This window comes from Garra rufa, chromosome 14 (genome assembly GCF_049309525.1).
Source record: "Garra rufa chromosome 14, GarRuf1.0, whole genome shotgun sequence".
Taxonomy (NCBI): Eukaryota; Metazoa; Chordata; class Actinopteri; order Cypriniformes; family Cyprinidae; genus Garra; species Garra rufa.
In genome coordinates, this window is record NC_133374.1 from 25,507,197 (window position 1) to 25,530,488 (window position 23,292).

At 34.7% G+C, this 23,292-nt stretch overlaps 1 protein-coding gene across 1 annotated transcript in view; it reads left to right on the forward strand.

Moving 5' to 3' along the window:
* Positions 1-23,292, forward strand: part of ncam1b (neural cell adhesion molecule 1b) — a 159,539-nt gene that overhangs the window by 60,480 nt on the left and 75,767 nt on the right. Inside the window, 6 exon segments of the mRNA XM_073818210.1 lie at positions 3,442-3,516; positions 7,191-7,400; positions 12,213-12,356; positions 12,600-12,737; positions 20,378-20,495; positions 22,537-22,697. Coding sequence (XP_073674311.1) covers positions 3,442-3,516; positions 7,191-7,400; positions 12,213-12,356; positions 12,600-12,737; positions 20,378-20,495; positions 22,537-22,697 — 846 coding nt within the window.

The following is a 23,292-nucleotide window of genomic DNA, read 5'->3' on the forward strand; positions in this document are numbered from 1 at the left end:
CCAAAGCAACAAAGACAGCGTCGTCAATTGAGAGGGGATTCCTTTTAACTACATACACTTCTCACTAATGGTTGGAGAAATATAACACACAACAAATTCTTTAATTTGGGCAAATAACCCAGTTAACCCCCAGCCATTAAAAGAAGCCAGTGATGCTGAAGATGAGCGCAAAGAGGTGAAAATACTGTAGCAGGCAGAGCAAACTCACTGTTGACAATGCAAGAAATATTGAAAGAAAATTCTAAATACTGAATTTGGGCCAGGGGTTTATATAAATGTATCTCTGAGAGTAACTAACTGTCTTCAAAGAAGTTCATCAAGTTTTCATCTTACCTCCGTACAATGCACATTAATGTAGTATTTAAAAATGCAGCGCTGCTTAGTTTACAGCAGTAACCAACGGAAATGTTGTATGGCTGCTGTTCCATAAGTGCCACCTGCTGTCAGAGAGTGAATTTTCTTCTTTTTACCCGTCTGCTGTTTCAGTTTTGTGCAGATATGTTTTATGTATTATAATTTCACAAATCTAATGTCAGACCATTCTGTTTTTGCTTTAAATTTTGAAATTATGCATCATTTTCACATCAAAAACTGCTCATGCTACATTGTTTGGATTGTGAGTAAAATACAGTGGTTCTGCAACTGTTTCGTGCATTCTGATTCAAATAAAGGCACAGTCAGATTAGGGGTGGGCGATATGGTAAAAATATCATATCACGATTTTTTCAAGAAATATCACGATTCACGATTTTATCCCGATTCTTTGTCATGTTGGTTTTACTTTTTTACAAGTTGTCTGAGTAGTACAGCCAAATTATTTTTTCTATTTTAAAACCAAAACCTTACAAGGTAACAAAATATAAAATAAAAAGAATGGCAAATATTTAAGCCAAAATGGGCGAAGACAAAAAAATCTTTGTCATTATTTTCTTTGTTTTTAAAAAATAAGAACAAAGATAAGCTACATGTTACAAATACACATACTATACAAATAAAACAAACAGTGCTTTAATTTTCAGGTACAGTCTGTGTATTTATCAGTAGCATTCAAGAAATTTAATTAACAAATATAAAAATAAAACACTATATACATTGTATACATAAATTATACATAGAAGCAACATTTAAAGCAACTATATTGAAGTTCTTCAGTCAAGAGCAGTGAGTGATTTTCCTTTGTTTTGTTTTATTAGCCTATCATCACCCAAAAATGACAATTCTGTCATCATTTACTCACTCTCGCATTTTTTTAAGCATAAAACATGCTGAACATAAAACTTATTTTGAATAATGTGGGTAACCAAACAGTTGCTGGGTCCCCAGTTACTTCCATATATTTTATTTATTTATTTTAAGTCAGCGGGGACCAGCTACTGTTACCCACATTCTTCAAAATATCTTCTTTTGTGTTAAGCACAAGAAAAAAATTAATATAGATTTAGGACATGTGAGTGACAACATTTTTGGGTGTACTGTCCCTTTAATGACAATCGGCAGCATGTTTAGTTCTGTCACAGAGCTGCACGCATCTGTACAGGCGCGCATCCGTTTTTCTCTTAACTGTGTACTTTCACTTTAGACAACCAACTGTGTTTAAATGTAATCCTTGCGTGTTTTTGACAGTATAAGCAAATTAAGCGCCAAAGATAGCTCAGTTTAGTAATCAGGTGCTGTTTGACAGGCTTTTAGCGCACGTGCTTCAGGTTTACGCGCTCATGAAGCGCATGCCAGAACAGCGCGCGGACCAAATGGCGTTATTTTACCGGCAAGACTTTGAAGCACATTCAAATAATGTACTTTTGTGATCGCGAATATGAATAAGTGCAGTGTCCCGTGAGTGAATGTACAGTATATTAAGACGGAGGCACACTGTAGCACGATACTACGATATTTATTCAAAAGCAGATCGTGGAGACATTTTAATCGTCCACGATCAAAAATCGTCATATCGCACACCCCTAAGTCAGATTAAAAAAAACACGAATCCACCAGAATCCTAAGGAAAACTGCCAGCTCTAACCTAAATTTTTGATAACCAAGCAGGCTTAGTTGACATCTAAAAGTGGGCATTTATCATGTCTTAATGTCTTCATTTGTCTTAGGTAGTTGCAGAAGTTCTGAACAGTTCTGAATCAGTTTTTGCAGCTTTTTTAATTTTTTTTTATTTGGTCTTTATTCTATTTAGTTCTATATGTTTTCAGAGTTAAATTCCAAAGCATGTTCTCAGAAGAACACTTTCAAGCATAATTTAATTCTTCCTCATTTTCTTTTTCTAAAATAGTCTTTGTCATAGTGTAGAAGTCAAATCTGTCTTTTGCCGAACAAAAGCGTTCACTGTGGGCAGAATTGTTCTTGTAATTCTTCAAAGCGAATTCAAGCAGGGACTTCAGAGATTAGAGGTCTGTGGCCGTTATACACGCGGCTCTAGTGTCACCATGCATCTCCCAGCATGCCTTGCTAATTAATTTAAAGTCTTGTCCTCAGCAGAACCCTGGCCTTTTTATGTCACTCCCAAAGTCGACCGATTTGGCGAACTCGCAAATTAAAGTTATGCTTTTATCTACATAAAGATTATAAATGCAAGCAGACACACAAAATAAATGGCTCTTCCACTAAGAACAACAATCATCCGATAGTATTGATTGAATATGCTGATTTAATTGAGGTTTACCCTCGTCCGGCTTTGTCCATTTATTAAATTACCTGGAAGACTAAAGGCCACCAACTGTGAGAGGATCAATTTTGTCTTCAGTCTGCTCTCTTTGTCTTTACTCATTTCCTAAACGTCCCCTGTGCTCCAACATACGAATGAGAAATGAGCAACGGCCACACTGAAGTTAACGCCCAGGCTTTGAGTTGAACGTTTCCTCAGTCCAAACATATTGATCTGTTTTACTATTTCCATTCCTGGAGGACAAACTAGATAGAAGTCTCGTTTTTTTTTAACCCAAACAGGCTTTTTGGCCTTCGAATGCCTCGAATGAGTTGAGAGTTTCTCGGAAATAAATCTCGGCATAATGGGATGGGTTTGCGACTTACTGAATGTGCCGATGTGGCCATCAGATGTGGTGGCAATAAGGCAATAAATGAACCTCCAAAACTTTAAGGAGGTGAAATGGCCGAGTTGACAATGAGCTTGTTAGGTTCACTGTCTGTTGTCGCCTCTCGTTTAGTCGGATCAAAATGACACGGCGTTGTTTATCTGAAGAGCCCGTGTCAGAGGGGTTTCCATAGTTACTTGTGCAGAGAGATCTGCCGCTTGTGTGGAATTAATGAAAAGTGCTCTCAGAGACTGCTGAATTATGCATGTAGAGAAACACAACTCACGACTGAGGAACTTTTCCAACTGTATGATTTTTGGACTAACTTTAGCTCTATTATAGCAGGTTTGTTTGATGTGTAGTTTAACCCTAATACTTTTTTTTCTCTCTCTCTCTTCAGTTTCTCTGCAGGTCGATATTACACCTGCGCAGGGCGAGATCAGTGTTGGAGAGTCTCGATTCTTTTTGTGTGAAGGTAAGTTTTCGTATTGACCAGGCACCTTCTGGCTCTCATTACAGTGCTTTGAAGAGTTTTCTGCAATTAATTCAGCTCTGACCGCTTACCGCAGGGCTTTGTATTGTAGATAATTTCAGCTGTAGTTACGCCATTTATTCTTGGTTTTTGTAAGCAAGGAGTGGGATTTCTTTCCAGTTAGTTTCCGGTGTGGGCGAGGCTTCTTGGCGTGACACCATAGAAATAGAAACAGAGCGCCAGTCGACCAGGTTACATCTGGTTCCAATATGGTTTTGGATTGATAAAATATTTGGCATTCGAAAACAGTTTGAAATTGATGGCATTGTGTTCTTTGCCTACCAAATTGTAATGGTCTGTTTATCCATCTGTATTGCATATTACTGTCAATCTTTCTCTCCTGCTGTCATTTAATCACAAACATTAATGCTGCTCATTTTCTGATTTATGTGCAAATGTGTTTCCTTCAGGAAAAGAGAAAAATCTGGGGTTTTCAAATTGGGGTCTAGGGAAGAGGTTGTTAGGGGTTTGTGAAAAAAAATCAGAGAAAAAAGGTTTAAAAAAATTTAAATTTTCTGAATTTAGATTTACTGTGATTGTTCTGTTTAGATATTTACAGCAGCAGTTTTTGAAAGTAAGATATTTGATCAAAAATACAGTTAAACAGTAATAAACTGATAAATTGAAATATGTGACCTTGGACCTCAAAACCAGTCAAAGGTCAATATTTTAAAATTTAGATTTATACATGAGCTCTGAAAAATGAATAAATAAGACATCAAATAACATTTATGTATAGTTTCTGGAAAATCTGGAATGTCAGGGAGCAAAAAATCAAAATATTGAGAAAATCGCCTTTTAAGTTGTCCAAATGAAGTTCTTAGCCATGCATATCTGACCCTGGACCACAAAACCAGTCATAAGGGTAATTTTTTTTTTTTTAATTGAGTTGTATGTATCATGAATAAATAAGCTTTCCACTGATGTAAGGTTTGTTGGGATAGAACTGCATTTTTCAGAGATACAACTATTTGAAAATCTGAAATCTGAGGGTGCAAAAAAAAAAAATCTAAATATTAAGGAAATCACCTTTAAAGTTATTTGAAATGCATATTACTAATTAAAAATTAAGTTTAGATATACGTTTATTGTAGGAAATTTACAAAATGTCTTCATGGAACATAATGTGTACTCAATATTTTGGCATAAAAGAAATCTTTCTCTCCTGCTGTCATTTAATCACAAACATTAACGCTGCTCATTTTCTGATTTATGTGCAAATGTGTTTCCTTCAAGAAATGAGATTGAGTTTAGAGAAGAAGTCTGGGGTTTTCAAGTTGGGGCCTAGAGACAGAGGTTGTTAGGGGTTTGTGAAAAAATTCAGAGAAAAAAGGTTAAAAAAAAGTTTAATTTGCTGAATTGAGATTTACTGTGATTGTTCTGTTTAGATATTTACAGCAAAAATATAATTAAAAATACAGTAAAACGGTAATAAATTGATCAATTGAAATATGTGGCGGCCCTGGACCACAAAACTAATCATAAGGGTCAAATTTTTTAAATTGAGATGTGTTCATGAGCTCTGAAAGATGAATAAATCCGGCATCCAATAACATTGATGTATGGTTTCTGGAAAATCTGGAATCTGAGGGTGCAAAAAATCTAAATATTGAGAAAAAATGCATATGTGACCCTTGACCACAAAACCAGTTGAAAAAGAGATTTATGCATCATGAATAAATAAGCTTTCCATTGATGTATGGTTTGTTGGGATAGAACATTTTTCCGAGATACAACCATTTGAAAAATCTGGAATCTAAGGGTGCAATCAAAATATTGAGAAAATTGCTTTTAAAGTTGTCCAAATTAAGTTCTTAGCAATGCTTAGCAATTTTCAATAAACATTTTGGTATGTTTATGTTAGGAAATTTACAAAATATCTTCATTGAACATGATATTTACTTAATATCCTAATGATTTTTGGCATAAAACTTGATCATTTTGACCCATACAATGTATTTTTGGCTATTGCTGCAAATATACCCGTGCTACTTAAGACTGGTTTGGTGGTCCAGGGTCACATATTACTAATCAAGGGTCACATATTACTAATCAAAAAGTTTATGGTAGGAAATGTACAAAATATCTTCATGGAACATGATCCTAATATCCTAATGATTTTTGGCATAAAAGAAAAATCAATAATTTTGACCCATACAATGTATTGTTGGCTATTGCAACAAATATACCCATGCTACTTACGACTGGTTTTGTGGCTCAGGGTCACATATTACAATTCAATTAGTTTTATTATTTGGTATTTTTATATATTTGAAATGTAATTTATTCCTGTGATGTCAAAGCTGCATTTTCAGCAGTCATTTTCATTTATTCAATAGAAAAAAAAAAAAAAAAAAACTTTTAACATCATAAATGTTCTTATAAACAGAATACTTGCTGAATAAATTATCATAATATAGTATTAATTTCTTTTTAAAAAAGAAAGAGAGAGAGAGAGAGCACAAATACAAACTATTTTTTAATATATGCATCTTTCTTAGGAGTTTTTCTAGCGACTTCTGCCTTTATCTTGTTCACTGGGGGTTTATGAGCCAATTTTCTTTGTAAAACTGCTTCTGAGACCGCATTTATTGTGAGAAGTGAATTTGAATTGATAATGTTTTTTCAACAGATTTATGCGTCTAACAGGGTTGAAGCAAACGTAATGCTGAATAAATATTTTCTTGTTTTTATTTCTTTTGACTATAGCGGAGTAACAGAATAATAACCAGTTATTTAATTTCACAAATATAATGTTTTCATATCACATTTACTATTTTTTCACACAGCATTTAAATAGGGGCTTTATATATTTACAATATGTGCCTTTTATATTTTAGAAAAGGGAGTCCTTGGGAGACAACTTCTTTTACTTGTTGCTAACATGGTCCATTAGGTCTTTATTTAAAATGATGTATCCCCTGTTTATGAATCTTCTCAGTGATACCTTTAAAAAAATCCAGTATATTGTTACAGTGACCTGATTTTTGGTCCTAAAAGGTTGAATGTTAATTTGTCTGTTTTTCCATGTTTTTGTGACCTAAAAAGGCAGTAATCTTCTAGATGATTCATTTGCTGAAATAGTACACTAGTGTGATTTGAACTTTAATGTCACTGATGGTGTTCTGTGTCAGCAAATATCACCGAGGACTCTGTAAACGAGACCCATGTGAATAAGGCTTACAGGAGGAATACGTTAAACCTTTGTGTGCCTATATCTCACTTTGAAAAATGTTTTTCCTGGTTCCACTCTCCTGGGCTTCATTTGAAGACCCAAAGGCGTGGAACAGCGACTCTGATAATTGCTCTCAGCACTCGAGTCTTCACCAGTGCTGTGTCCTACGGTCCACTGATTTGGGTAATAGACTGGTAACCTGAGAATCGGTTGAAGTTTTAGGTTGTGCCGTCTGACATCTGTCGTGCCAGCGACACCTAATCCCGACTAATTCAAGCAAACAATTCAATCGCTTCAGGCCTGATTCGCTCTTGATTGATTTATCTCTGCTGTGCGGATGTTTACACAAGCTTAACATTTAACAGAGTGATTTATAAGATGACACATATAATATATAAGATGAGCTCATGAATGATGATATGTTCATTGGTTTGGGTTGTAGTTATCGGTGGGGCCAAGGAAATCGACTGGTTCGCTCCAACCGGGGAGAAAATCGAGCCGGGAAGACTGGACATCAGCGTGATTCGCAACGACGAGACATCCTCCACTCTCACCATCTACAACGCGAAGGTTGACAACGCCGGCACATACAAATGTGTGGCCAGCAGTGGTGATCGGGAAGCCGAAGCCACCGTCAATCTGAAGATATACCGTAAGATATGGCATACTTGATTCATCTGTGCTGGGAGAATATGGAATGGAGATCAAGATTAGAGAACAACCTATAATTTCCTAAATTTCAAGGTCACTGCTTAACCATATTTGAAGTTATTCTGTATTCTGAAGCACAGTATTCATCAAAATTAGAGAACACTTACAGACACCTCCAAGTTATTGGTGTTAATCTGGCACCTGGTGCTAATTTCCTTAATTATATTTAAGTATTCCTCCAATTTTCACTGAGATTGCAAGATGGCGGGCCGCTCCAAGGTGACTTAAACCCTGCGACAGCAGGTTGTCCAGATGAAGGCCAAAGGGATGATCCTTTCAGCCACAGCAAGAGAAGCTAGTCATTCAAAATCTAATTTCTTGAATATTGCAGGTTTACAATGACACTAATTCATTCAAGTTCCCCTAAAAAGGCTGGTCGTCCACGTAAGACAAATGCACGAGAAGACAGGATAACGAGACTCTCAATAAGAAAATGGGTTCAGCACTGCAGCTGGAATTGTTCACCAGTTCAGTGCTAAACAGGGTAAGGGTCTGTCTTGGGATGTTTAAGAGAAGTCGAACTAAAAACACACTCTGCAGGGACCAAACCTTTCATCAGCAGAAAGAATCAAAAGGCTAAGCTCTTGCTGAAGAGACAGGATAATGCAGAGACTCTGGGGAATTGGTTCAGCACTGCAGCTGGAATTGCTTGCCAGTTTAGACAAAGTAAGGATCTGTTTCAGCATGTTTAAGAGTTTTGTTCATTTTTGTCTGATGGGAAACATTTTGTTCGGCATCAATCTGAGGAAAGACTGAAGCCCAAGTGCGTAAAGAAGTGAGTGAAAGATGCAGGAGGAAGTGTCATGGTTTGAGGGATGTTTTCTACAGCAGGTGTTGGGGCTCTTATACAGCTACTTGACAGGGTGAATGCAAATGTATATCAGAACCTCTTTCACAAACATTCAAAGTCTGCGATTTTCATGCAGGACAATGTCCCCAGGTAAAGCAGTTCCTTGAAGCTAAAAACACTAAAATGAAATGGTCTGGCCAGGGTCCTGATTTAAACCCAACTGAAAAGTTCTAGAAAATCAGTGGTGACAAAGTTATAGCTAAGAAAGCCACTATAGTTACCAAACTGTGGAAGAGAAGTGGACTGAGGTCAAAACAGAGCAGTTTGAGAAACTAGTAATGTCCTGTGGCCCCAGATGTGCTGAAGTCATTCAAAGCAAGGGCCTCTACACTTCCTACTAATTTCGGGCAGCTGTGACCTTCCAAAAATTTAGTTGTAAGCTTCTTATGTGCTACAGTGGTTACTGTTCTCTAATTTTGATAACTGTGTTTTTCACAAAAATGAAGGTTTTTGTTGAAATGCCTTGGATATTTGGTCAAACATGTCAGTGGTATACCTACAGCTAATATTCATTCAAATGTTAAGTGATGAAGATTAACAATATTTCATTGAAAGATCGGAAAGCCGAAGCCAGTGTCAATCTGAAGAAATAGCGTAAAATATGACATGCTTGATTCATCTGTGCTTGGAGAGTATACAGTGGAGATCAAAATTAGAGAACAACCTATAATTTCCTATGTGAAGCCATCCTGTATTCTGAAACACAGTATAAAATACTTAAATTAAATATTTGAAAAAGAACCCTTACAGATACTTCCTAGTTATTGGTGTTAATCTGGCACCTGGTGCTAATTTCCTTAATTATGTTTAAGTATTCGTCCAATTTTCACTGAGATTGCAAGATGGTGGGCCGCTTCAAGGTGACCGAAACCCTGCGACAGCAGGTTGTCCAGATGAAGGTCAAAGGGATGACCCTTTCAGACACTGCAAGAGAAGTTGGTCTTTCCAAATCTAATTTCTTGAATATTGCAGGTTTACAATGACACTAATTCATTTAAGTCCCCCAAAAAGGCTGGTCGTCCATGTAAGACAAATGCACAAGAAGACAGGATAATGAGATTCTCAATGGGAAATGGGTTCAGCACTGCAGCTGGAATTGCTTGCCAATTCATTGCTAAACAGGGTAAGGGTCTGTCTTAGGATGTTTAAGAGAAGTCAGGCTGAAAACGCACTCTGCACGGACCAAACCTTTCATCAACAGAAAGAATCAAAAGGCTAAGCTCTTGCTGATGATCATGTTGTGTGGAGGGAGGAGAACTGGTCCAAAGTTTACTTTAGTGATGAGAGAAAGTTTAGTTTATTTGTGTCCAATGGGAAACATTTTGTTTGGTATCAAAGACTGAAGCCCAAGTGCGTAAAGAAGTGAGTAAAAGAAGGAGAAGGAAGTGTCATGGTTTGAGGGATGTTTTCTACAGCAGGAGTTGGGGCTCTCATACAGCTACTTGACAGGGTGAATGCAAATGTATATCAGAACCTCTTCCACGAACATTCAAAGCCTGCGATTTTCATGCAGGACAATGTCCCCAGGTAAAGCAGTTCCTTGAAGCTAAAAACACTGAAATGAAATGGCCTGGCTAGAGTCCTAATTTAAACCTGACTGAAAAGTTCTAGAAAATCATTGGTGACAAAGTTATAGCTAAGAAACCCACTATAGTTACCAAACTGTGGAAGAGAGTGGACCAAGGTCAAACCAGAGCAGTTTGAGAAACTAGTGATGTCCTGCGGCCTCAGATGAATCAAAAGGCTAAGCTCTTGCTGATGATCTTGTTGTGTGGAGGGAGGAGAACTGGTCCAAAGTTTACCTAAGTGAGAGCAAGTTTAGTTTATTTGTGTCCGATGGGAAGCATTTTGGTTGGCATCAATCTGAGGAAAGACTGAAGCCCAAGTGTGTAAAGAAGTGAGTGAAGGATGGAGAGGGAAGTGTCATGGTTTGGGGGATATTTTCTACAGAAGGAGTTGGGGTTTGCAACAGCTTGACAGGGTGAATGCAAATATCAGAACAGATATAGCCAGAATACTTGGCGACAAAGTTATGGCTAAGAAACTCACTACAGTTACCCAACTGTGGAAGAAGAGCGGACCAAGAGCCAGATCAATTTGAGAAACTAGTGATGTCCAGCCTCAGATGTGCTGAAGTCATTTAAAGCAACTTCCTACTAATTTCTGACAGATATAACCCTCTAATATTTTAGATGGAATCATCTTTCGAATTGCAGTGGTTACTGTTTTCTAATTTTGATCACTGTGTTTTCCAAAAAAATAGGTTTTTGTTGAAATGCCTTGGATATTTTGTCAAACACGTCAGTTGTATACCTATATATTCATTCAAATTTTAAGTGATGAAGATTAACAATATTTCATAAAAAAAACAAGTATTTATAGATTGTACTGTATCCAATGTATACAGTAGTATGGCTAAATTGAGGTTTAAAGGAGAACTCCGGTGTGATATTGACCTAAAGTGTATTGAATCATGATACCGAGTGTGAACGTACCTTGCATATCTCATCTCGGTTTGTGTCCTACAGTCCGAAATCTGGGGTCAGTTAGCCGATGCTCACAACAGGTTGTCAATGAGGGTGAATCGGGCATCGGAGAAGCCATGTAAATAAATCACTGTTTTACGCCATTTACGAGGCACAAAGTAGCTCCACACTTCATTGGTAGACTTCCAAGGGCCCTGACAGTGTCGAGCACGAAGGAAACTACAACCTGATAAGTTGATAACCTGATAAATTCCTTGGTGCTCGACACTCGACTTATCGTGACTAAATTCAAGATGGCGGCGACCGGTCTGTTTCTGGTGGAAAATGTCTGTATAAATCTTCTTGTAAATAAACTACCGGTGCTTTTTCTGAGTTCTCAATGTCTCGTTTTAAATGTCAGGGCCCTTGGAAGTCTACCAATGAAGTGTGGAGCTACTTTGTGCCTCGTAAATGGCGTAAAACAGTGATTTATTTACATGGCTACTTCGATGCCCTATTGACTCTCATTGACAACCTGTTGTGTGCATCGGCTAACTGACCCCAGATTTCGGACTGCAGGACACAAACCGAGATGAGATATGCAAGGTACGTTCACACTCGGTATCATGATTCAATACACTTTAGGTCAAAATCACACCGGAGTTCTCCTTTAATGTCAAATTTAAATTCTTGTTTTCTATATATTGTTTGACAAAAATGTATGAAGTTTGGCACATTAGTTGGAGAGGGTATAAACAATCCTTGTACCAATTTTAGGGTTTCCATCTCAATCTTTCTAGCGCCATCAACAGTTTAAATTTTCACATGGTTCTGCTCATGGTATTTTCCAGAAAACAAATTGCACATGACTACATGATGAGGTCCAAATAACATAAAATAAAAGAAAAGTTGCATCAGTCATTGTACATGTAATGTTAAAAAAAGAAAAATGTAATGCAAGTTAAACAACTTTTACAAACACTATAAACGTGAATATTCCTCTCAGTTAACAACAAATCCTTTATTTTAATGGTATTCAGAACAGAACGGGAATGAGAAATATAAATATAAAACAGGCACATATTTTAGTGACATTCATTATAAATGTCATTTATTATAAATGGCAAGCCTAAACAAGTTTATTTAAAGTGAAATGGAAAATGCACTATACAAGTATACAACCAAATGTGCTTTTCGTGATTGATGTTAAATGCACTTTATATTTATAAGTCACTTTAAAATAAATGTCACAGCCCATTTCAGATGATAAAAAATGCAACTTATATTTCCAATAATGCAGTAAATCATTTTTGAAGGTGCTTCTGAGGAGACTTTAGTTTGGATGATGACTTGGTTTCTTTGCGATACACTACAACAATACTAAATTAATCATTGCATGATAAATTGAAGTTACTGTACTGCTGTTTTTTCCTTCCAGAAAAAATCACCTTCACAAATGTCCCGTCACCTCAAGAGTTCACTGAAGGGGACAATGCCATTATAGTGTGTGACGTCATGAGTTCACCTCCACCCACCGTCCTTTGGAAATACAAAGGTGCGAAGATCCAGTTTGAAAAAGATGGTAAGTCAAAAAGTTCCAAATGATGTGTTACATAAGAAGTGTGATTTGCTTTCCTTAACTCTGTTTGTGTTCATTAATAAATTGATGAGATCATTAGTGCAGCCTAATGCTGCTTTCTAAGAAATGTGGCACTTTATTAATCCCTGTGATAACAGATGAAGAAAGTGTTAAAACTGATACATTTGCATGCGGTTTTAATACGCAATTTCCCAGACATCTGTTCACCCTTGTTCTCTTCCACAGTCCGTTTCAGGACTTTGAATAACAACCATCTGCAAATCCGAGGGATCAGGAAGACCGACGAGGGTGTCTACACTTGTGAGGGCCGCATTAAAGCTCGCGGAGAGGTTGACTTCCGCAGCATTAAAGTGGTTGTTAATGGTAAGCTCTTTTTCATCTTGCCTTACCTGGATTTGGACAGAATTCGATCCCACTTTGACTCCAGAGCCATTCTGTTGGCTGAGACAACTGGTCTCAAATGACAGATCATACAAAATAAACAGACAGATAAAATAAATGTGTTTTTAAAGAAAACATTAAAAGATTAGTTCACTTCCAGAATACAAATTAAGACATTAACATCCAAGATGTTAATGTCTCTCATTCTGGAGTCATAAAGAAATTAAGGTTTTTGAAGAAAACATTCTAGGATTTTTCTCCATATAGTGGACTTCAAAGGGGATCAGTGGGTTGAAGGTCCAAATTATGGTTTCAATGCAGCTTCAAAGGGCTCTACACAATACCAGGCAAGGAATAAGGGTCTTATCTAGCAAAACGATTGGTCATTTTCTAAAAAAAAACCAAAACATTTGCATACATTTTAACTAAGCTTGGGTACCAAACTCTGTACTTTAAAGGGTTCCGACCAAATTGCGTCACCACTACCGAGTACCGATTCACGTTAAATCAATCGGGGCCAAATTTCGGTACCTGAGAATGCATCTGCGCAAAAACGCGTAAAAACAGAATTTACTAAATAGAGCGGAATGCCATGGAATTCATCAAATTTTGGATTAATAAATCAAAAGTAGTTTTGTCACTTCATTAGAACTGTGATATGGACTAGTGTTTGTGAATATTAAAATGCAAGATGGTTTAAATATGAATCCTGCATGTTTCATATGTATGAATGGCGGAAACGTGGTTTTATTTACTACACAAATACTGAAGTACAAGGGACACTCGCTGTGTTTTTCAGCCTCTGCGTCTCACCTCCTGCATGGAGATAACGTCTGGAACACCATTAATTTTAGCTTTGGGTCAGCTGTTTTTAAAACAAAAGGCAGCATTTTTTTTTTCTGTTTTTGCCATAATTGACAGAAATATGTTGATGTGAAGTGTGATTGACGAACTCACTGATGTTGGAAGTAGGACATTTTATCTCAGATGTTCTCTCTTCCAACCTTGTCTGCTTGAGCCGCTGTGAAAATCACTTCATGAGAATTTGACCATTTAATTTGAGAAAACTAGAATCATATCATACAGGGTTTCCGCGGGGTCTTAAAAAGTCTTAAAAAGTCTAAAATTTAAAAATCAAAATTTTAGGCCTTAAAAAGTCTTAAATTCGCTGTTCTAGGTCTTAAATAATTTTACACAGGTCTTATTTTTCCGATGTCCATGTAACGCTACCTCTAATGCTCATTTAAATTCTCTTTCTGTTGTTTCCGTGGTGTTGTAGTTCTTTATTTCACTATTCCAAATATAATTTGCTGAATTTAAACTACAAATGAGACCAGCATGCAATAGCCAATCAGCTTTCTGTTATTGGCGCGAGTCTCTCTCGGATTGTACCGCAGAAGTCAAATGGATTTAACTTTTTAGCTATGAGGAAGTGCAAGTTTAGCGAAACTGGGCTTGGAAAAACTGAATATAGGGCTTGGCTAAGGCCAGTTGCTAACAACTGTAGATTTTTTTCTCCCTCTGTGGAAGTTTCTGCGCCTTCAGACAGAATCGCAGTATTTATATAACATTTATATTATATATATTTATAAATCAATAAATGTATTTAAAACATTAATCTCACTTTTAATTTTGCAGTGTAAATTATGTAATCTCACTGCTAACAGCCATTTAGAATTTATTGATAAATTCATAAAATAAATTTCAAAGGTACGCATACATTTCAAAAGTAAAAAAAAAAAAATCGCTTCAGAATTTTTTTTTTTAAATCAGATATTTCTAGTGGTACTTTTATGGGGATATTTTGTGTGGAATAGTATCTGCTGATATGGAAAGTTCACTGTATATCGTAGTAATAAATTTAATTTATGACAGCCATGAAATTTTGTTTACTTTTTACATTAAACACATTAAATATCACATATGCATGTAATATAATATCTATTTCCATTACAGGTTAAGGTCTTAAATTTCATATAAGGTGGTATTAAAAAGGTCTTAAAAAGTCTTAAATTTCACTTGTTCATATCTGCAGAAACCCTGATCATACTGCATACTCACAGAAACTTCATGGCAACCTGTCAAAATAAAAGTACAGTTGAAAATGTAACAGAAATATATTACTCTTGTATTACTTTCATACAGTATAAAGTACGTCTTTATGTATTCCATTTTCTGTCAAATTTAAATAAAACAATTAAATGATAATAATAAGGCATCTGTCAAATTTTAGATTTGGGGCTTTTTGGTTTTTCATAAAGTGTTTTTTCAGACTAGTGGAAAGAAAACATTCAACACTGTTAAGTGTTTATTTTTTAGCACTTTATCTATTTTGTGGCAGTAGATTTCAATTACAATTAATATTTTTAAATCCCGTTTTCTCAAAATGAGTTTTTCTCCTACACTGAGCCACAAATCTCCGCTTCAGTAACACACACCAAACTTTACATTTTTATTCCTGTCTATATCCTGATGGTTTTTATAGAGGGATTCGTTCATATATAATTAGCTTGATTATATACATTTTATTCCCCCCAAAATTGTGAAAATATAGTGGTTTTTTTTGTCTGTTCTAAGTATTTTCTGAACTATGGGGTGACAAAAATGAGATTCTCAAAATTCCCAAAATTCCCTCTGTAAAAACTTTTGACTCTGATATGTCAAAACAAATAAAACAAGAATTTTGAAACTGACTTCATCTGGTGTTTAGATTTTTGTACTAGAAATGTTTACAAATTAGTGCACATTTCATTAAATATCGCCTAATTTCCATATGTAAATATTCCTTTAAATATGCATCATTTGCGTGTTTAAACCTATCATTTTAGAAAACAAAAAATGTTTTTGCAATTGAATTATCAGTGTAATCAATCAACTGGGTAAGCAAGGCGATAACTTTTTTTTTTTTTTTTACCCTATTCACCTGAAGTGTCTCGCCTTAATTGTAGGAAAAAAAATAATACAACAATTATTTAAACTCTTTTGAAGGAATATTCACACAATTTTTCTTCCATGCATTAAATTTAACAGTAAACCTCTGTTTGTTTCAGAAAAATTAAAACATAATTGAATATCTGAAAAAAAAGAAAGAAAAAGATTGTAGGGCCTTTTTGTTCAAAATTGAGAGATTTGGACTTTCACTTAAATAAATGTTTTTTTTTTTTTTTGTTATTACACAGATCAAATTGGGTACCTGCACTGGTTAAAATGTGTACCGACCCAGGGTTTACAAAGCAAATGTGCAAAGAAAGTCAAATGCCCTTTGCAAAAACAGATAAAACAATGATGTTTGATGATTTTGAAGTTGTAGGAGAACTTCACCCTACTTTTTTGAACTAGAGTACACAGATGAAGAACTAACCGTGCTTGACCTTTCCAATGTGATTAATGTGTGAAGTCAAGCTAGTGCAAAACAAGCATTTGTTTTTAAAAAGTATATAACTTTTTATTTTTATTAATAAATGACAGATCGTTTCGTTGATATGATCCTTATTCCTCAGCTGGGATGATGTGGAGCCCTTTGAAGCTGCATTGAAACTGCAATTTGGACCTTCAACCCGTTGATTTTCATTGAAGTCTCTATATGGAGAAAAATCATGGAATATTTTCCTCAAAAACCTTAATTTATTTCTTTTAACTGAAGAACGAAAGACATGAACATCTTGGATGGCATTGGAGTGAGTAAATTATCAGGAAATTTTTATTCTGGTAGTGAACTAATCCTTTAATCACTTTAAATTAGATTACCAAAGCCAAATGAAACATTTTCTCTTTGTCTTTTCAGTTTGTAAGATAACAGCTTAGCCTACTAGTTTAGCATAGTGCTAACTGGTTAAAAAAACTCTTTTGGTTTAGCTAGAGCAAGATATAACAATATTGAGCTGTGTATTTGATCATCAGCTGTGTTGGTGTTGAGGTCGAGTATAAAGCTCAGTGTTTTGTGTTGAGGATCAGACGTTTTTTGAAGTAGCTGTTGTTTGGCTGCTCCACAGACATTTTCTCTCATCTCCTTTTGATTTCTTTCTTATTTGCGATGTCGTTTTCCTTCCTGCGGTAAACCCGGTAATGTAATTTCACCTCTTATGTCTGCCTTTCTGTTTATTTGTTTTCTTGTTTCAGCTTAATTTGACTCCTTAGCGGGTTATCTTTATGCTGTTGTTTAGTCTGCTTGAGCGACCACAGTGCAACACAAATAGGGAACTTAATTTGTGAGTTCCTTTTTATCAAGAGAGGAGGAGTGAATATTTACACAAAAATTGGTTATATCATCCATTGGCAGCCAGCTTGATTCCTTTCTCAGCGTGTGTCAGATTTGCTGCAGTGCCATATTCTCTTTGTGAATGCGATCAAAGTGAACCTTTGAACAGTGTAACTGTCTTTTTCATCAAAATCTACAGTTATGAAAGAATCAAGATGTATTTTGAATAACCTAAGGCAACATTGTACCATAACGGAGTCAAAAATATTTGGTACAGTAGATGTACTTTTCATACTTTTACAACTTTTTTTTCTCTTATTATGCATATATGTATATCAGTATTCAAGGAGGTTTACATCCTGGCATTTTCAATTTCTGTAAAGTGCTAATTTCTTGTTCTGCAGTGGTTCTTCCCTGAAGGCAGCAAGTGTGTATATAACTTGATTTTTGATTAAATGTTAGATTGTTTTATTAAAATTGATTTGGCTGTGCATGTGTGAAATAAATATTGTAAAAACTATTTCTTGTTTTGTAGGAAAACATGGTACAATGTTGCTTTGAGGCAAAAACAGTTTCAAAAATATATATTAATTATATTTAAAGGGATAGTTCACACAAAAATGACAATTCTGTCATTTAATTACTTACCCTCATGTCGTTCCAAACCCGTAAGACCTTTGTTCATCTTCAGAACACAAATTAAGATATTTTTGATGAAATCGAAGAGCTTTCTGACTTTGCATAAAGTCGATATTTTACATGAATTATTTCATTTTAAAGTAGTAATTTAAAGATTTCTATAGATATTTATGATGTCTGTAAATATTCACTGAGTTTCGGGTCATTTTTTGTGATGCGCTTCTCCTCAAGACAGAGGCGGCAGAAAGCGCATCTTTTGCAGTTCCGAATGATCTTTAGCATCTTTAGCTATTTTACAAAAGCACAACGTTTTGATGATATTGTGAGTGCACACAACTAAAAGTAGACCTTTTGCTGGTCCAAATGATGTATTACTTGTACCTTTATGAGCAAAAAATGATGGCGTATTTTAGGTTTCCACCGTTATTAAGAAAAAAAAATGCAAGTGCTCGCGCTGGCGCTTCCATGTCCTGCAAAGTGCGCTTTAGCTTTCACAATGTTGTTACTTCCTTTCTTGGTCTTGAACGTTTCTGTAGCATTGCTGTCTGTTAAAAAAAAAGTAAATAAAACATTTTGTTAAAAAGGCATAGCCTAATAGTAGGAACATAACATTTAGCCTACCTCAGAAAAGCCAACAAGCCTATAACTTTGCCAACATTGTTTTCTTTTTTTCATAAATCACCAAGTTAACTGAGTTGAAGCCTACGGTTTTATTGCTGTTTTTCATTTAAAATGTGAAGACAGGTTGAATGCCTGTAATAATGTATTACTCATACCTTTATGAGCAAAAAATTATGACGTATTTTAGGTTTCCACTGTTTTTAAGACAAAAATGCAAGTGCTCGCGCTGGTGCTTCCATGTCCAGCAAAGCTCGCTTTAGCTTTCACAATGTTGTTATTTCCTTTCTTGGTCTTGAACGTTTCTGTAGCATTGCTGTCTGTTAAAAAAAGTCAATAAAACATCTTGTTAATAAGTCATAGCCTAATAGTAGGAACAACATTTAGCCTACCTCAGAAAAGCCAACAAGCCTATAACTTTGCCAGCATTGTTTTATTTTTCTCATAAATCACTCAGTTAACTGAATTGAAGCCTACGTTTTTATTGCTGTTTTTCATGTTAAATGTGAAGAAAGGTTGAATGCCGGAGTAGATGGAATTTTTACATTGACTTTACGCAATATAACATTTATTTTATTACATGCATTCTTTCATTTTAAAATAGTAATTTAAAGCATTATATTTATCATGTCTGTGAATATTCGCTGAGTTTGGGGTCATTTTTTTATGATGCACTCCTCAAGACAGAAATGGCAGAAAGCGTATCTTTAGCTATTTTACAAAAGCACAACGTTTTGTTGATATTGTGAGTGCACACAACTAAAAGTAGACCTTTTGCAGTTTTGAATAATGTATTACTCGTACCTTTATAAGCAAAAAATGATAGCGTATTTTAGGTTTCCACTGTTATTAAGAAAAAAATGCAAGTGCTCGCGCCGGCGCTTCCATGTCCAGCAAAGCTCGCTTTAGCTTTCACAATGTTGTTACTTCCTTTCTTGGCCTTGAACGTTTCTGTAGCATTGCTGTCTGTTTAAAAAAAAGTCAATAAAACATCTTGTTAATAAGTCATAGCCTAATAGTAGGAACATAACATTTAGCCTACCTCAGAAAAGCCAACAAGCCTATAACTTTGCCAACATTGTTTTATTTTTCTCATAAATCACCTAGTTAACTTAGTGATTTATTGCCATTTTTCATGTTAAATGTGAAAACAGGTTGGACGCCACAGACTTTTTTTTGGGGTGTAGATGGAATTTTACATTAACTTTACGCAATATAACATGATTTTATTACACAAATTCTTTCATTTTAAAGTAGTAATTTAAAGCATTCTATAGATATATTTATCATGTCTGTGAATATTCGGGTCATTTCTGGTAATTTCGGTTTTGGTATTCTCAAGACAGAGAAGGCAAAAAGCGCATATTTTAGGTATTTTACAAAAGCACAACGCTTTGTTGATATTGTGAGTGCACACAACTAGAAGTCGACCTTTTGCAATTCTGAATGATGTATTACTCTTACCTTTATGAGCAAAAATTATGTATTTTAGGTTTCCACTGTTACTCAGAACAAAATGCTTGCGCTGGCGCTTCCATGTCCTGCAAAGCCCTTTAGCTTTCACTCTGCACAAATGAGTGGATATGTATCTAACAGCGCACATTTATCTAGGTTAAATGTTTAATTTAATATTGTGAAATGCATCAAGTGTTTTATGTCTATAGATTTTATTTTAGGCAAGTAGTGTTGAGTTGAGAAGGCTAAATTGATCAAACATGCACAAAAGCTTGAATTCAACAAACATAAAATGTTTCAAACATATTTCTAAATTAACTTAATAAAAAAAAAAACGAAATAATCTAGCCACTCTGCCATTAAAAACCAAAACTGAACTATTTTAATGACTACAATAAGTTGTCGGACAAGGAAAGGGCTCAGGCCTGAGCGTCTTGGGCAGGACTCTATTCATTCCCTCGTTTCAATTAAAAGTTCCCCCTCGGGCCCATATGCACCTGCATACCCAGATGCTACGCCCCTGTCTTAATTTTAAGGTCTTGGAACAACATGAGAGTGAGTAATTAATGACAGAATTGTCATTTTTGCTGAACTATACCTTTAAATATTCTATTTGAAGTAGAATAAACTGTGGTATGTAGCAAAGAGGGTTGAGATTTTGAAGTGTTATTCAGCTCCACATATCAAACCTGCAATTTTCTTTTCTCCTCAGTCCTGCCCACTATACGAATCCGTCAAGCGGAAACGAATGCCACCGCTGACATGAGCTTCTCAACCCTGCTGGCTTGTGATGCTGACGGATTTCCTGAGCCGATGGTGACCTGGGCACGGTAAGCAAATATTCTTTCACAGAATCATCCAGTAGACTGGTTTTGCTGCACTTCCTCAGTTGTGTATTTTAGATTAGGAATTGAAAGCAGGGCGAAAAAGGCTTCTGAATAAATGAAGAAGTTTTGAGGATGACATGAAATAGAAAAACACACCATTAGTAGTTTTAAAGTGTGAGTCTCTCCTCAGCTGTCTGTGTTCTCAGCGGGAGTGCGTTCTCTCGCTGCTCGTAGAGGAGAGCGCGTGAGACACAAATCCCGAGGGATGATACAACACGCCTCAAGGATCTTTTGTTCGGTCGTGGAGTGGGGGGGATGGGTGAAGGAGGTGTTTATTTGTCTCAAAATAACTCGGGTCCTCTCCTCTGACAAGGGTTATGGTATATTTATTACCTGTTTGACCTTAAATCAAGAGATCTGCACTGTGGTCAAGAATCCAATGAATTGAAGTGTGTCTGCACAAAGACCACTAATAGAGGGGCAAATAGAAGTAGAATGAATGGTAGAGGTTGGCTAACAGAGTTTCCCATTTTCTTTATATGTGTCTACTTTTTATATGGACCTAAAAGGAAATAGGAAATGGTAATCCACTGTTTTTTTGAACATGTGAAGTAGTAGTAGGAAGAAATAAGAATAATAAAATATTCAATATTAAATATTCAATATTATTTTTATTGTAGTCTCTTATTAAACTAACTGCATTATATAGTGTGTTATTATATTTTTATGTTATTTTGTTTTCTTTGTATTTTTAGTCTTTATAAATTTAGTATAATGTATTATAAAAATATTTTTTATAATAAATAGTACCTATTGTCTTTCTTTTCCTATTTTCTTTCTTTCTTTATAAATTCAGTATAAGTTATGCTAGTAATGCTAGTATTATTGTTTAGTATAATCATTTAATATAAGTTGATGTTTTTATTAATAAACATTTGTTTAATGTTGTTTTTAATTAAATATATAAAAAACCTTTCATTTTAATGTTTATCTTTTATTATAAGATTTATTTTTAGTAATTTCTTTCTTTCTTTTCTTTTCTTTATTGTTATTATTGTTATTATTGTTATTATTGTTTTTATTGTTATTATTACTATGCTACTACTATTTCATAAAAGCAGTTAATATAAATTGTTGTTTTTATTATTAAAATAATATTTAAAAAAATACAATTCTATATATACTATTATAAACGTTTTTTATTTATATTTTTCTGCTTTCATTTTAGTGTTGGTTTATTTTTAGTCTTCTTTCTTTCTTTCTTTCTTTCTTTCTTTCTTTTAACATTCAGTATAATTTATTGTAATAATGATGAGATAATAATAATAATAATAATAATAAATATTATTATGATTATTATTATTATACTGCTACTAATACTATTTATTAAAATCATATAATATAAGTTGTTTTTATTATTAACATAATAATAATAATAATAATAATAATAATAATCTATATATACTATTATAAATATTTTTAAAAAATGTTATTTTGTCATTTTTAATGTTGTTGTTTTTAGTCGTTTTTTTCACACTTCTGTTTCCTTTCTTTCTTTCTTTCTTTCTTTCTTTCTTTCTTTCTTTCTTTCTTTCTTTCTTTCTTTCTTTCTTTCTTTCTTTATAAATTCTATATCATTTATTATAAAATTATTATCATGATACTACTGCTACTACTACTATTTAACCTAAATATAAGTTGTTGTTTGTATTATTGTTGTTGTTTATAATAATAATAATAATAATAGATATGCTATTGTAAATATTATTATATTTTTATTTCATCCTTTTTTTTAGTCTTCATAAATGAAAGTGTATATCTCATAATTTCAAAAGAGTGTCATAATATTTAAAAGTTTGCAGCCTTAAAAAGTTTGAAAACCCCTGCTATAATCATCACTTTTTATAATTAGTTAATCGCTCCAACTATTTCTTCACTGAATTTTGCATGCCTAACAGCACAAGCTCTTTGAAGAGAAAATGTTGAGATTAGTCTCACTCATTGCTGTATTGTTTCAATATGTTAGCACTTTCTTTCCTCTCAGGAACAACGTTCCACTGGAGAGTGGCGATAAATACAACTTCAATGAAGACGGCTCTGAGATGACAATACTAGATGTGACAAAGCTGGACGAGGGAGATTATACATGCATCGCTAAGAACAAAGCTGGGGAGAGCGAACAAGAACTTAGCCTTAAAGTCTTTGGTAAGAATTCATGAGAGATGCAGTCTCACAGGAGTCTGGAGATTTGACAGCGCTCTGTTGAAGTTGATATTGAAAATTCAACACTGGCAAAAAAAATAAAAATATTCAGTTTTATTCTGCAGAGAACAAAGTGTAGCTGCATGAATATATTGTTTTATGCCTTAAAGAAATAGCCCACTAGACTCACTGTTTTCTTTCCTCCATGAAATGTTTTTACAAAGTCTCACCTGGGAAAGTTTTTGAATTTCTATCAAACCCTAAATAGATTTTAAATGAAATCAAACAAAAACGGGAGATATTTATCTGAATGTTCACATTGCTCTATTCCATACATTGAAAGTGAATGTCGATGGATGCCTGCAAGTAGGGGTGTGCGATAATGTCTCTGTATTTTCTGGAATTCCGTCAAACATAGAAAAATATAATATAAGAAAATATAGGAAACATAGGAAAATATAAACTTAAAATCACCAATAGGTGTCATTGAGTCATTCATTCAACTGGCTGATTGATTCAGTAACAAAACAATAGCAATATTTTTGTCTATGAAATACAGCAAAAACAAGAACTGTTGTGTCTAAAATGCAGTGATGGG